The following is a 15,248-nucleotide window of genomic DNA, read 5'->3' as shown; positions in this document are numbered from 1 at the left end:
GCGCGGGACAGGCAGTCGGCGTCGGAGTGTTTCCCGCCGGATTTGTAGACGATTGTAATGTCGAACTCTTGCAGGCGCAAACTCCACCGCCCAAGACGGCCAGAGGGGTCCTTCAAATTGGCGAGCCAACACAGCGCATGGTGGTCTGTTACAACCTTGAACGGTCTGCCATACACGTATGGGCGAAATTTTGAAATGGCCCATATAATAGCCAGGCACTCTTTTTCGGAGGCAGAGTAGTTTTTCTCCTCCTTCGACAGACCACGGCTGGCATAGGCGATTACGTTTTCGCACCGGCTTTGTTTTTGGACAAGGACGGCACCCAAGCCTATATCACTGGCATCCGTGTGTATTTCCGTTTCGGCGTTGTCGTCGAAATGAGCGAGCACGGGCGGGCTTTGCAGGTGTTTTTGCAGCTCGCAGAATGCCTTTTCTTGGTCGTCTTCCCAGCTGAAAGCGGTGCTATCTTTCGTCAAGCGCGTGAGCGGCTCTGCAATGCGTGCAAAGTTTGCGACGAAGCGCCGGTAGTATGCGCACAGTCCAAGAAATCTGCGCACGCCCTTCTTATCTTTCGGCCTTGGGAAGTTCGCTATGGCTGAAGTTTTCGCCGGGTCAGGCAGGACTCCCGCGGCATTGACGACATGGCCCAAAAACTTCAGTTCCTCGTACGCGAAGCGGCACTTTTCAGGCTTCAGCGTTAACCCCGACGTACGGATGGCCTCGAGTACTGACTGCAACCTTGCGAGGTGTTCGTCGAAAGTCCGGGAGAATACCACAACGTCGTCGAGGTATACGAGGCAGGTGTGCCACTTAAGGCCAGCTAGCACAGTGTCCATGACTCTTTGGAACGTTGCTGGTGCCGTGCATAGCCCAAACGGCATTACCTTGAACTCGTATAGGCCGTCCGGGGTTATGAATGCAGTCTTCTCTCGATCTCTCTCGTCCACTTCAATTTGCCAGTAGCCGGTCTTCAGGTCCATCGATGAAAAGTACTTCGCGTGGCAGAGGTGGTCGAGGGCGTCGTCAATTCGGGGGAGGGGGTACACGTCCTTTTTCGTGATTTTGTTCAGTCGCCGGTAGTCAACACAAAACCTTAATGTGCCGTCTTTTTTCTTTACGAGTACGACGGGCGCAGCCCAGGGGCTTTTCGATGGCTGTATACTGTCGTCGCTGAGCATGTCGTCGACTTGAGTCCGGATGGCTTCCCGTTCGTGTGAAGAGACGCGGTACGGTGACTGTCGGGTAGGTCGGGCTCCATCTTCGGTTATTATTCGGTGCTTCGCTAGAGGGGTCTGACGTAGTTTTGTGCTCGACGAAAAACATTCGCTATAGCGACGTAGCAAAGCCAATAATTTGTTCCGTTGTTCTTGCGGTAGCGCCGGATTCACGTCGAAGGGCTGCGGGAGCTTGAATGTTTCTACGGGTGTGCGTTCAAAGTCGGCGACTGCGATCACATCACTTGCTTCTTGTGTTTCTTCGAGGAACGCAATTGCAGCTCCCTTGTTTAAATGCTGGTACTCTTCGGTGAAATTAGTGACCAAAACGTGAGATTGGCGTCGCTTAAAGTGCGCAATGCCTCTTGCGACGGAGACACCGCGGTCGAGAAGCAACCTTCGATCACTTTCTACGATAGCGTCGATGTCAGAAGCAGCATCCTCACAGTAGACGGCGATCATCAAGCTTGCGCGGGGTGGCAGGGTGATGTGATCGTCGGCGATCCTGACAGCAGCACGGTGATCGGGGTTCGGCTGCGGCGTCGTGGAGTGATTGGAGGAAAATGTTATCCACTTGGTCTGCAGATCAATTATTGCGCCGTTGTCCGTCAAAAAGTCCATTCCGAGAATCACGTCGCGGGAGCAGTTAGGCAGAACGACGAACGCCGCAGGGTACGTTGTGCCGTCTATGGTGACGCGCGATGTGCACGTTCCAATTGGCGTCACGAGGTGGCCTCCTGCTGTGCGTATGTGCGGACCGTCCCATCTGGTCATAACTTTCTTCAGTTTAGACGCAAATGGTCCGCTCATTACCGAATAGTCAGCTCCCGTGTCTACGAGGGCGACTACGTCAAAGCCGTCGATGGACACCTTGACGTCAGATGCAGTCGTCCTCGAGTTCCGGGTTCGTCGGGGCGTCGTATCTCTGCTTGTACGTGTTGATGGTCGGGCACTGTGCGTCGTCGTTGTCCACGTCTTCTCAGCGGACGTCTCGGTCAGGTCGGGTAAGCGTCGCGGCGTATAGCTGTCGTCGTGTTCGGGAGTCTCATCAGGGTTAGGTCGGGTTGTCGGGATGAGGGCATGTCGTGAATCACTGTCTTCGGCGCGTCCTTGCGTCGTTGGAGGGTTTCCGGTTTTTCGCCGTAGAGCAACTTCACCTCCAGAAGTTGCTGCTTTTAGTTTCCCCCCGCGTGGGCTGGGGGACCTTCCACGGGCGAAGTCAGCGTTGCTACGGCGGTTCGGCGATTGGTATGGGTAGGGCGACGGCGAACGGTTGAAACGCGCTGGGCCACGGCTGGTTTCAGATAGATACTCGTCGATCTCACGTGGTCGTTGGCCAGGGAGAGGACGAGGTGCGTCGACGGAGAAACCACGCAGTCCGAGTCTCTTGTATGGGCAGCGACGGTAAATGTGGTCGGCCTCTCCGCAGTGGTAGCACAGAGGACGGTTATCGGGAGTTCGCCATACGTCCGTCTTCCTCGGCGTCTGGTTTCGGGCTACCGGGGGTCGGGCGGGTGACAGTGGGCGGCGGTACGGCGGGGCCTCTTGACGGCGTGTTGGAGCAGGGCGGGGTCGACGAACAGCCGCGGAGTATGTCATAGCTTGTGGCTCTCGGGGTACCTCGGATGGCGTAGAAGTTCCCAACGCTTGTTGCACTTCTTCTCTAATCACGTCGGTGAGGGAAGCGACTTGGGGCTGCGGCGGTGTTGGGAGAAGTTTCCGCAGCTCCTCTCTCACTATTGCGCGGATAATCTCGCGTAAGCTGTCGGCCGGGATCCGCGTGCTGCCAAAGTCGTTCTCATTGGCCGCGCCAACAAGGTTGCGGTCATACTGCTTAGCACGCATTTCGAGGGCTTTTTCAATGGTGCTGGCTTCGGTCACGAATTCGGCGACGGTTTTGGGCGGATTTCGGACAAGTCCAGCAAACAGTTCCTCCTTCACTCCGCGCATTAAGAAGCGCAACTTTTTTTCTTCCGTCATTTCTGGGTCCGCGCGACGAAATAGCTGCTTCATCTCCTCAACGAAGATCACGACACCTTCGTTGGGGTGTTGCGTGCGTGTTTCCAACAAAAGGGCGGCTCTTTCTTTCCGCACGACGGTAGTGAAGGTCTTAGTGAACTCGCTTTTGAACTGAGCCCAGTTTGTCAAGGAGCTCTCGTGGTTCTCGAACCAAGTGCGAGCCGAATCTTCCAAGTAAAAGAAAACGTGCCGGAACGTTTCTGCGTCGTCCCACCTGTTGAATTTCCGGACGCGCTCCAGCTTCTCCAACCATTCTTCTGGGTCTTCTGCGGGGGCTCCTCGGAATGATGGCGGTTCCCGTGGCTGCTGCAGAACGACAGGAGGATTGGCTTGGTTGAGCATGGTGCTGGTTGCGACGTTTTTCTTCTTCGTCTTCTCCGGTAGTAGACCGAACTCGGGTGGTAAATCTTGCACGCGGAGGCTGGCTCTTGTTGGACTGGCTTGGCGGCTTCCAGAGGTTGTAGTGGGCATGAAGGGTGCGTACCCAGCACCTCCACCAGATGTCACGTAGCCAAGGACGAAGCAGTTGTTTGGAAAAGAAACAAGTTTATTGGAGCGAACTTGTGCTCCCCTAACAACTGAAAAGAATACAGAGGCGGCGAAGCAGTGGTCAACAAAGTGACGTACGTGCGTCGGCGAGCGTCGCAGAATCGAATGCCCCGGCGTCTGCTCTGCAGGCTTTTTATCTTTCGGCGCGCGTGGTTCTGGAACCGTCGATTCGCATCGAGAACATTGTAGATGCAAGAAGATTATTCCGGGATGTTCACGTTAGATCGGAATGCTCTCCCTATCTGAACAGATAACACATGCGGCACAGAAAGAAAGAATGGAACACGCGCTTCCCTTGGCACGGAGATAACACAGACCGGCGCAGCCGGGTGGTAAAAGCAAAACACAAATAAACAAACCCAATGCATGGTTCGCGGCAATATTATAGCCCTCTCAAAGCCAAATTGTGCAGTTTCCAACAAATAGAACGCAACTGTGGCCATAATTCCAAATAAGAGTTTCGATGAACAGACATTTCTGGTCACAACAAACAGCTCAGACTACACGGTGCGTGGGCCAACTGGAAATGATTCAAAATATCGGCAATATTCCAACCAAAGCTTTGCTGACAATTAAAGTCCTCCATTCCTAATAAGACCCACAATTGCCCAATACCCCCTCCTCCCCCCGAATGACAGCTATAAAAATGGGTCAAACCCAATTTCTCCTCCCAAATTTATGACAAACAAAAATACTTATAGCCACAAAATGTGCTAAAACCTGATAGCATGGGCGTCCGGAAGGGGGAGCAAGGGGGGGACTGCCCCCCCCCTCCCCCCCCCCCCCCCCTTCTCCTCTGGAGATTCGGATATTTTTATGCACTACAAAAAAGCTGCAAAGCTTGGTTGGCACATAATTACAATAACTTTGCCCTGAAGGACGGAAGAGAGGAGAAAACGACACCGACGTTCCCTCCTTTGTCTCGTCCTTTAGCGCAAAGTTTTTTCAATTATGTACGCGAACCAACTAGCCCAACAATCCATGCTACTCAAATGATTAGCACACTCAGGTCATGCGTATCCGTACGGGACGCCCTTCAGGACTGCGGTAAACATTGCACTTTAGGCACTGACTAATATCGCCGGTCATATGACAGCAGTGAAACAGACTGCCTGTGCTGGCTATTGAAGATAGCGAACAATTCTGAAAGGTTTGACATTGTTTTTGTTGTTTTTTTCTAAACTTTAGATTTATGCAGTCTTACCACAAGAACTTCAGTTTTCAGACAAATTTGCAGCTATATCTAGCAAAAAATCTTCACTGCTACACTTAGTAGGGAGAGTGTAACATCCTCCCGTGCCATCCCATCACCTAGTACACCCTTTCCTTCGAAATAGCGAAATGTCGGCACCACCCAAGCCCCGAAACAAAACCTATAAATCAGCCCCTCAAAACGCTTGTATGCCTGTACTGCATTGAAAGTCAGGGAGGCCAGTAGTATCTTTATTGTGTGAGCCATTTCAACAGACTTCATCCCACATGTCATTTCGCAATTTGCCCAGAAAAACCCGAGGCGTCTCCAGCTGCTATTCAAGGAAGATTGACGGAGTGCAGTTGTGTGTATGTGAACGTATTGTGCTGTGTGCAATTGGCGTGAGTTGAGAACCCTCCCGCAGCGAGACTGACCACTCTCCTTTACAAAGTGACAGTAACTTTTCGCATTTTCTTTATTTATCTATTGCGAATACTGCAAGCCAGATTTTCTGGCCCAAGCAGGAGGGGCAACTGGCAATACACAATCTTTATTTTATTACACAATCTTTATAATACACAATCTTTATTAACTTCATTTCTTTGTTCGGTAATAAAATCCAATGTATATTCTCCAAGTCTGATTCTAATTCGCTGTTTGTAATTTTTGCAACCACAAATAACGCCTTTTTGGTGCTATCCAACCGCACCCCCCCCCCCCCCCCCTTGCTGATGGATGCCCCTCCTTGCAAAAAGTTCTGCGGACGCCCTTGCCTGATAGGAAATTCTTTTGGCAAGGTGAAAATGTGCTGATGACACAAGGCTCAGAAGATATTCTTCACTAAGAGCAAATATTTGTTTATAGTGAACCATTTTATCATCACTGTTCACTTCACCTACACCTGCACGTGCGTTAAGATAATTTTTAAAATGTACCCAAAGATAGTGGAGAAAACTGCCAAAATCAGAGCCCACAGTGAATGCCGCACTGGCAAACTGAAGTAGCTCTCAGTCGTACCATGAACAAAATGGCCTGTCCAGAGCGCAGGCGTTGTACGAGATTGACAACCTCATTTCTCGCACTGTTACCATTTCTCTAGTGCACGTTACCTGCATCACAGCTTTGTGTGACCTAAAGGGCCCACGAGACACATCTTGTGCAATTGTGATGTCGGGTGCTAAGGTCATCCGAGCCGAATACTGTTGTTTTTCCCCAACAGACAACCACTTACTACCGCAGTCTGCCACCTCTTCACCGCACTTATTCTGAAGCTCCATTGTTGGATCATTGTCATGTTTACATGTCACAAAGCAGACATCCATGCTATAGGTCAGCCTTTTTTGAGTATTCCCAGGAACACAAGCGTCGTCCTTGTGTCGGCTGCACCCCATCAATGCAGACCATATAGCAGGCCATTCGGTGCAGCTGTCTTTTCTCCACTTTGTAATCGTGCTTCCTTATGATCACAAAAGGGCTGAATTACACAGGCGGACTTACAAAAACACGAACTGCCTGCTACTGGCAGCCACCACAGCTCGGGAATTTGGAAGCACTGCCCCCACACTGGGAGATGTATGAACTGCTACGACCACGTACACCAGACGGTGCCGGAGCAAAGTACACGGCCACAGAAGTTCGGCCAAAGTGCTTACCATAACTGACGCTGGTTTTTGTTTATGCTAAAAAAGCTCTGCCGAAATGGCTCGCATGCAAAGCCGTGATGACCGCAACTTGTGAGCACCAAACTCAGCAATTTTAGAACTTCATTGAGTGCATAACAGATGGCACCATCATCCTGAGGAGCTTTAGTAAAACAAAGTTGCGAAGTTGTAAGAGTTGCGTATGAAACCAGGCCAGTCGTCATCCCAGCCACTGCGGCAAAACTTTTTGATGCAACACGGAGGAAAAGAACCACTCTTTAGATATGCAATAACTCCATTAATACGGATTGCGTCGCAGGAGGGGATAACTGGAACTGTGCTTCAGGACCCGTTTAAAAGCTATTAATTCTGCCTGGTTTCTCCTCAGTTTACAACTTTCAAAATAGCACTTGTTTCTTTTTTTTTTTTTTGTTCCATTCAACCCTACGAAATCACAAAACCCGAAAACACAGGATGCTAAGTACTTAGCACAATGCGTGCAAGCCTTCACACTTTTTTTCTTCTCTTTGATCACTGAAATTAGCAGAGTTAAAATCTCGGGCGCATTAGAACTGAGTACGTATGGTTGCCGAAAAGTCCACCATCACCATAATAACGCCTCCTCAAAAAGAAAAGAATGCATTGCAGTCCTAAAATATTAGGCACATGCGCAGCAGCTGTCCACCTACCTGCACCCAGGATGCAAGCAGGGGTGCCAGAAGGAAGAGGCCAACCGCCAGGGAAGACAGGGCCATCACTGGCCCAACACCAGAGAGCCGTGAGGCAAGGCACACGGCCCCAAACAGGGCCCCATTGAGTGCGATGGCTTCCCACGGCCCGCTGCACCACAACAGGGGCAGACTGCAGTCCCAAGCCTGAACTTGTGCCGAAATCAGTGCTGCTCAAAAGTGCGGAGTAGAGCTACAGTTGCCCAAACGTCATAGCGAAAAAAATCCTTGTGATCACAGCAGTTGCAAGTATTAGTGCAGTATGGACTTGCCTTTCAGCCCCTAGTAAGTGCTTACAAACTTGCACAAAGGGCATTGACACTAAGTTAAAATTATCAATTTGTAAAGTAACACGGTGATGACAGGGATGATGCTGCCAAGGAACCCGGTAGGGGGTAGGGGGAAGCCCTGCACAGCATCATAAACATCACAACTGTGCCCGCCCTCATCATCATCACTGTCTGTCAGGCATGCACAACTAATGCACAACAATAAACGTGGGAAGCCACACGACAATCGACGGCTGTTCCTACAGCTTGATTTAAACTTGATCATAGAGAAAGGCTCCATAAAAAATGCAGCCTTTCTTTCAGTTACATATTCAACAACCTTGTCGGTCTTTTCGGATCGTGCAACCGGTGATGCATCAGGTGCAAGGGATGGGGTTGGTTAGGCTTGGCAAGCACTGCCCAACTTGGCTAAACGGCTCATGGAGCCACCTGCAGCAGGGAGCAATACGAGACTAGAGTGGTACTAGAACACAAAGTGGTCGGAACACCTATACTGCCAATGCAACAAAATGTGAAATAAAAAAATTGTAGAGCCACTTTGTAAGACTTCAAAACATACTGCAGTGGTCAAAAGCTTGCTTCACGTATCTCAGACCAGGGTTTCATTCCCGGTAGGCGACTTATTCACACTTCTTTTCTGCTATCACATGAATAAATAAAAAAACCTACAGAAACAGCGGTTTTCTCTCAGTCGTTATGCTTCGAAATGGTACTCCCAGGCATTCATCTGCACTCATCACAGTTAAGGGGGCAGACTGGTCTTAGAGCTATCTTTTTATTTATCAACCAATTTTAGTAAAACTGCACCGCATTGTAGAGTTTTTTGTGCTGGTTTCAAATCTACCATTAGATTTTTTGTAAGTTGATTATATTTTGAGTTAATTAATGATTAATTGCCATTATTTTGGGTCAGTTACTAAATAACCACTCCATACAGAATGGCAATTACCACATGGCTAGGCAGACAAATGACTAAAGAATACAACATAGGAAGAACTTTTTTGATTCAGCTATTTTTGGTCGTTTTACAACACAATGAACTTCGCTTCTCCCGCGCTCTGCCAGAAATGGCTTGCAGGTGGTGCCAATTGAACACACTAATAATTTTCCAAAGCCTCCATTTCAAAAATTTGTTTCCAACATTGTATTCTCCACACATTTCGGTATCAGAAGCAAAAAGAATTACAGTTGTACCTGCTCTGGGTGCCATGATATCTGAGGACGAAATGCTAGCTTTGCATTGCAAGAAAAGTGCCGTTTAACTATCAAATTCTGCGCTAATTGAGCTGTAGAGTGCACTTAAAATGCTATTATAATGTAATAACAACAAAATATGGTGCCTTTTGATGAGGAAATTTACAGACTGATAGAAAAAAGGCCGTGGAGGCCGAAAATGCCATTTTTCAGAAAACGCTTTTTTTTACTGTTTTTCGGCCCCAAAGACCCAACTGCCCCCTTAATTGACTGCAGCGAGCTCCAAATAAACTGAAATTTCACACCTTCTACTGCACGGACACAAATAAAACCCAAAGGAAATTTACTTCATTACAGCGAAGCTGTTAGCCTCTCATCGGTTGGGATTCTTCATGACGTATGTGTGCAGAAAGGAGGCAGAAGCGAAACGAATGAACACAGCATGTTCACTCACATGCTTCCCAGGAGCAAGAAAACAAAACCAAACACACTGAGAAGAGAATAAAACGCGACACAGCAGTTCACATGCTGCTCATCACAGAAGCTTCGAACCACGCTATGAACACGCGCACAGCCAGCCACCGATCAAGTGCACACCACTGGTTGGCAAGATGCGGCAAGTTTAGCACAAAGGAAAGGAAGGCAGAGGGCACAGGACCAGCACCTAGGCACCTTACAGCTTTGCTTGCTGGACGTTCACTTCTGTAGGACAAGATCACTGTCCTATTTTCGTTTGAGAAAAATTAACCAACAAGTTCAAAACCATTTTTTGGGGAGAGGAAGAGGGGGGGTACACCAAAAGCGTTTAAAACTCCAAAATTGAACTCTCCCATTCAGTGGAGTTAATAATAACCCATTATTTAAAGCTAATTATTAGTTTTCTCGGCTGTGCTCTTGATACAGAACAAAGGAACTCACTCATCTGAAACTGGCTCCCCATCTTCTGCTTGAGGCCTGCAACAAAGTGGCATTTGTATGCAATTTTTACGAAGCCAAGAATTATTACTACACAAATCTTGCCAGTAGCAATGTTAAGCAAGCAGCTTTGTCATAACAGAGACATCGCATGTTCACTTTTTAAATGTTGCCATTTTAACAACACTGCCTGTTTGGGTGCCCTTCTAGTTTAGGCAATTTGCACTGTAATAGTTGCGTGTAGTAATCAAAGTAGCATGCAAGATGTAGTAAAGGGGCATTGGAGATTTCAGGGGGCTGGGGAGGCATCAGAGGTGTTTGGGGATTAAAGAGACAAACAAGGGCCGAGAAACAAAGTTTGAGCATGACTGAAAACTGAAAACAAGTGTGCAACCTGGCCTAGTTGATGCAGCAGAGGGACGTGCCAACTAAGAAAAATACCATAAAAACCTAAGCATAATGTGAGCTCCTTTTCTAAATCTTACCACATGAAATTCCTGCCTCATATTATATAGATCCAAATGTTTCAGCCTGCAATTTGCAGCTCCGGTTTTGTTGCTGCCTGCTGTTGTTATCATCGAGACTTGTAGCAAAGGAAGTGTCATCTTGCAGTGGTGTCAGTAGTCTGCTTCTTGTTTTAAGGCCAACATTGTAGCTCAATTGCCTCAAGAATCAGCACATTCACCAAAAACGTATCTTGCACATGTCAAGACCACAAATACGGTACCTACTTGCCTTAACCGTGCAGACAAAATGCAAGTTCAGTTTATTCGAAAGACTGCCTTGATAGAATAACACTGACACCCATGCGACGACCCACTAGCTCATTACCTGCACAAGAATGTATGATGTCTTGTGGTCAGCTGTGCGATTGGCTGAGGCCGGCAAAGCAAATGAAAGTTGGGCAGGGCTTATAAGCTTTCAGAACGAGCTATTTTCATATGTAATATGAAAATATGTGATACATATTCATTTTACAGCAGTAAGAATGGCAGGGTAAACAATGGAAGTTACAAAAGGACACATAAACATAGAAGCACCAGTGCATACTGCTGTTGGTACTGCGTGCACTATACTTGTTATGCTACACAGCAGTCCGACGCTTTGGGGTTGTCTCAAACGACACTGGTCGATTGGCGTAAACTGCATTGTCTTATGTGACTCTGTTTGTCGAGCATACCCAATGTTTCACGAAGCGATTACTACCAACTGTAGCAAAAACAAGCCAGGTGCAAATATGGTCAGAAACAAAGCAGGGTGGGCTCAGTAGCTGTGCGTCAGCGCAGACTAATCTACTCTCTCTGGCCATGCAGGTGCACGGTCTTCTCACCGGCATTCTTCTGCCCAAGCTTTTGTCCTTCCCCCAAAACTCGCCGACCGGTCCCAGCAGCCCCAGCACAGGTTCCTTCCCTGTTTCTCCAACAACGAACTCTTCGTAGCCAACAGCGTCGCCGCTACCGCCTTCCGTTCCGGAATGCCCATGGGAAGCACCCTCGACAGCAACATCCTCAACGGAACACCTATAAAACCACCCCTGCCGTCCGCCGCGCTCTGTGGGCTCGGTGGCTGTGCATCAGCGCAGACTAATCCGCTCTCAGCGCAGACTAATCTGCTCTCTCTGGCCGTGCAGGCCAGTGGAATGTATCATTACTTTGGAAAAAAAAATCCAGTAACTATTTCCTATTACAGCTATGCACAGTCCCCAAGCAACGACACTACATTTGATGATTCAAGCTACGAGCTTTATGCAGTAAGTCCTTGTTCCTTGTTGACGTGAAATTCCTTTGTTGACGTGAAAGTCAAGGGAAGGCCTCTAAAAATTTGAAGTCAATACGGGTGCCGCGTGCTCCCTGATCAGCGAGGCTACCTACCGCCAAGCTTGGCCAAAGAATGCCCCGAAGCCTTGACTTGCGCACTTGGTCGGGAGAGGGACTTTACGTTCTAGGTTCTGAACAAGTTCGTGTGTGATTCAAGTCAAAGGACTACTTGCTACCCTTGCTTGTGATAAGAGGAACTGTTTTCAGCTTGACTGGTTTTCAGCACTGCGCATTCATGTGCATGGGATGAACCAGATTGCAGATTAACAGAGTTTGGGTTTGGGCTAGTTGGTAGCGGTAATCAATGACTTCGTGTAGCGGGGAAGAGGGGGTGGGGGGGAGAAAAAAAAAACAGACAAGGATACAGGGAGGCAACAGGCACAAACACTTGTGCCTGTTGTCTCCCTGTGTCCTTGTCCGTTTTTTTTTTTTTTTTTTTTTTTTTGCACTACACGAAGTCACAGATTACAGAGCCAATGCAAGACATCAGGGAGGCTCTCGCACGCAATCCGGATAGTGTTAAAGAAGACATTCATGGATGGCTACATGGGACCACTGGTGCGCCTGGATATGAAGGATGGCGAAACGGCCCCGAAAGCTCTGCCACCAGATTAGAAGAGCCCGACAACACCCTCGAACACAGTTTACGCAGACTTCGCTGGCTCCGTCGAGGGGAGGATGTTGCTAGTTGTCGTAGACACGTACAGCAAGTGGCTTGAAGTACGCTGCATGTGCAACATATAATCACCGATGCTGATTGAAAAACTAAGAAACCTCTTTGCAACTTTCGGCATTCCTGAAAAGCTGGTAACAGACAACGGCTTGTACTTTGTGCTTAATTTGAAGATTTCCTGAAGAAGAACGCGGTAACTTACGCTACCAGTGCGCCCTATCACCCTGCTACGAATGGACAAGCAGAAAGAATGGTCTTTGAGACAAAGCAGGCATTAGCCAAGGATCAATCGGGGGCATTCGCATGCAGGTTAGCTCGATATCTGCTCAAGCAGCACATGACTGTCTCATCGGCAACAGGCAGAACTCCAGCCGTGCTCATGTTCGGTCGCGAACTCTCAATGGCCCTAACACGCATTCAGCCCCCACTGGCTGAAAAAAAGGCATCTGACCACAGTAGTGCAACATCTCCTCGAGAAGTGGCCGTAGGACAATAGGTCTTCTTCCTTAACTTCACTGGAAGCCCTACTTGGGTGGAAGGAACTGTATTGAAGAGACTTGGATCGATCTTGGTTAATCAAGTTCAAAATAGGAATGTTTCGTCAGCACCTGGATCACATTTAAGCCAGGTGCAGAAGCCTGCCCTACGAAAAATTCGCCGCCTCCCAATGAGACAAACAGACCGGTACCAAGCTACCAAGGCACAGTGCCGGCTCCATACGTGATCGACATACCGGCGGAACTCCTCAATCACCGACTCATGATTCTCCAGCAGCACCTTACTCCCAACCTCAAGAAGCAGTGACCCAACAGGACAGTTGTGTGACGCAGCCCAGCGAAGACCAACCTGGCGGGTCCACGCAACACCTGGAAACAGAGTTGAGACCGCAACGACCGCAACGCAAACGGCATCCATTGAAACGATACAGGGACCAGTCTAAGGAGGAAGGGATGTTGCGTATGCCTATGCAGGCGACGCATGGCCGCTCCAGTGGCCTACCACTTCTGCGCTTGCGAGCCAGACAATTCGAATAAGCAGCAACCACGCCTGCCAGCTACGTGCCGTTCGGGCGACGGTTTTCCCCCTTGTTTCCAGCCACCTCATCTTCGCTCTACCCATGCGCTAGTGTGAAATAAACGATTCTGTTCCCAGCACTCGTCTCGAGCGGTTCTCCCTGCCTGGGCTCCCTGGGCCCAGACATAACAGCGTTCTCTTGAAGACCTGTCCTGGTCTCTTCAACATTTGTACTGGTGAATAGCTTGCTAGATACGACAGATATAATTGCGCGTTAATTCGAAAACTAGATACAACTACAAAATTACAAGAGATAAAAGACTTGGCTCAAGTGCCTGCCCACTTGGTTCACTCGCACAGCTCGGCTGTTTTTCAGTCCATCGTGGTCACATACGATTCGCATGCGCCATGCCTAACTGCCGTTTTTAGTTTGGCATGGCCCTTTACACTCCCCCTCTCCTGCGAACATTCACGCGAGATAAATAAAAAAGGTTAAAAAAAATGAAAACAGTACTCTCACATATAAGTTGCACTAAAAACTTTCCTGCACAGCATTGCTGCAGAATTCTGCAGGAAAGCCCTATTTGTTTTATTCAGGTTTATGCTGGTTAAAAAAAAAAACTGTTTTGACTGAAAGTTCTAATGGTTTCTTCAACTGCTTACATCTCTAGCACACACCACTAGGATTTACCAGGTTTAACCGGCAGCAGCACTATTCCCCGTTCTCACTAGATTGTGTTGCTTGCCTTCTGGCATGGAAGTCAGCATAACGACTGCCCATTTCGGGCTGTTCCCAAATCAAAATCACAAAATCACCGTGACAGCAGCGGATAATTGCAAATGCGCCCCTTCATCGCAAATTCCTCACCGATGGTGGCAATGTTCCCAAGACTGAAGCAAGACCTAGCGCGGCCTTTTGAATGAAGCCAAGTGGTTGTCCCCATCGTTCCTTTAAGATGCAAGTAAGCCCTTGCACTGCGTGTTTCTTAACTCACGGCACCATGTGGTTAGCTCGAGCTTTTCACGAAAGGTGCTGCTCATGCCTCAGGCACAACAGCGCTGCACTGGCGATTTTTGGCTGTGGCAGGACGACGCGAGCCACAGAATGCAGCAGAGCCCACCTGAGGCCACGCGAGTAGTCATGGCACGCCAGGTGCAGCAGCAGCGCTCCGGCAGCCATGGCGTACACTGTGTCAGTGCTTATGGTCTCAGTCAGGGTGGCCATGATGGGCGCCAGGGATGACCCAAAGGCCATGAACACAGCAGCTCGATGCAGGTCTTCCACCACTGTGGAGCAGGGGGTTAGGTTTGCAAACTGCCACACACTGGACAAAACACACGGTTTGCCTGAGCTTGACATTGTGAAACGATACGTTTTGCGTGCCATTTCACGAGTGCACAGACAGATTAGGTTCTTGTGAAAATCCACCGGTTTCTTTACAGGGGCCATGAAGACAAAATACAACTTTGTTGAACTAACCTTGGGTAACTCTCTCAGCTTCATTCCAGCCTTGGGAGGTATTTTTTTGTTCGAAAAAGAACAAGAAATATTGAAAACTTCCAACTGACTTAACATGGGTAGTGGTGACATAACATGGGCTAGCACTTTAAACAGTTACAAGTGTGTTAACTGCACGTTAGCATTCAAGTGATATGATCAAGCAAATCGAGAGACACCACCACAATCGCCCAGTCATGCTTCCTGGTGGTGGCCTAGGTCAGCGGCCACCAATAGCACAAGCATGATTCTTTGACGGTATAAATATCTCTAGAAAGCGGCTGGGAAGTTGCTACTGCTTCATCTGTTTTCTTTGATATCTCAATTACTTGTTGTTTCAAGTTTGCGACAAAACTGATACCATTGTAACCGGGACAAAGCTGTCTTTTTAATGAAGCAAACCTGTATTTTGTCTTCATGGCCCCTTTAAAGTATAATATCGACATACTACACAATTAAGCTCACCACAGTGTTTGACTGATATGGGTGGCCTTTTTGCCAATCC

General features: G+C 48.5%; 1 protein-coding gene across 2 annotated transcripts in view; it reads right to left on the bottom strand.

The window, feature by feature from the left end:
- The window catches only part of Pig-c (phosphatidylinositol glycan anchor biosynthesis class C), a 31,681-nt gene that overhangs the window by 6,018 nt on the left and 10,415 nt on the right, over positions 1–15,248 (bottom strand). For both annotated transcript variants that reach the window (XM_077679623.1, XM_077679618.1), the window contains exons 5-7: positions 14,367–14,532; positions 9,745–9,780; positions 7,304–7,454 (exon numbers count right to left, since the gene is read on the bottom strand). In XM_077679623.1, coding sequence (XP_077535749.1) covers positions 7,304–7,454; positions 9,745–9,780; positions 14,367–14,532 — 353 coding nt within the window. The remainder of the gene's footprint in view (positions 1–7,303; positions 7,455–9,744; positions 9,781–14,366; positions 14,533–15,248) is intronic.

The sequence above is a fragment of the Haemaphysalis longicornis genome, unplaced genomic scaffold (genome assembly GCF_048455015.1).
Source record: "Haemaphysalis longicornis isolate Haplotype H1 unplaced genomic scaffold, Haemaphysalis longicornis Haplotype H1 scaffold_1, whole genome shotgun sequence".
NCBI lineage: Eukaryota > Metazoa > Arthropoda > Arachnida > Ixodida > Ixodidae > Haemaphysalis > Haemaphysalis longicornis.
This window is presented reverse-complemented; position numbering and strand designations above follow the sequence as displayed.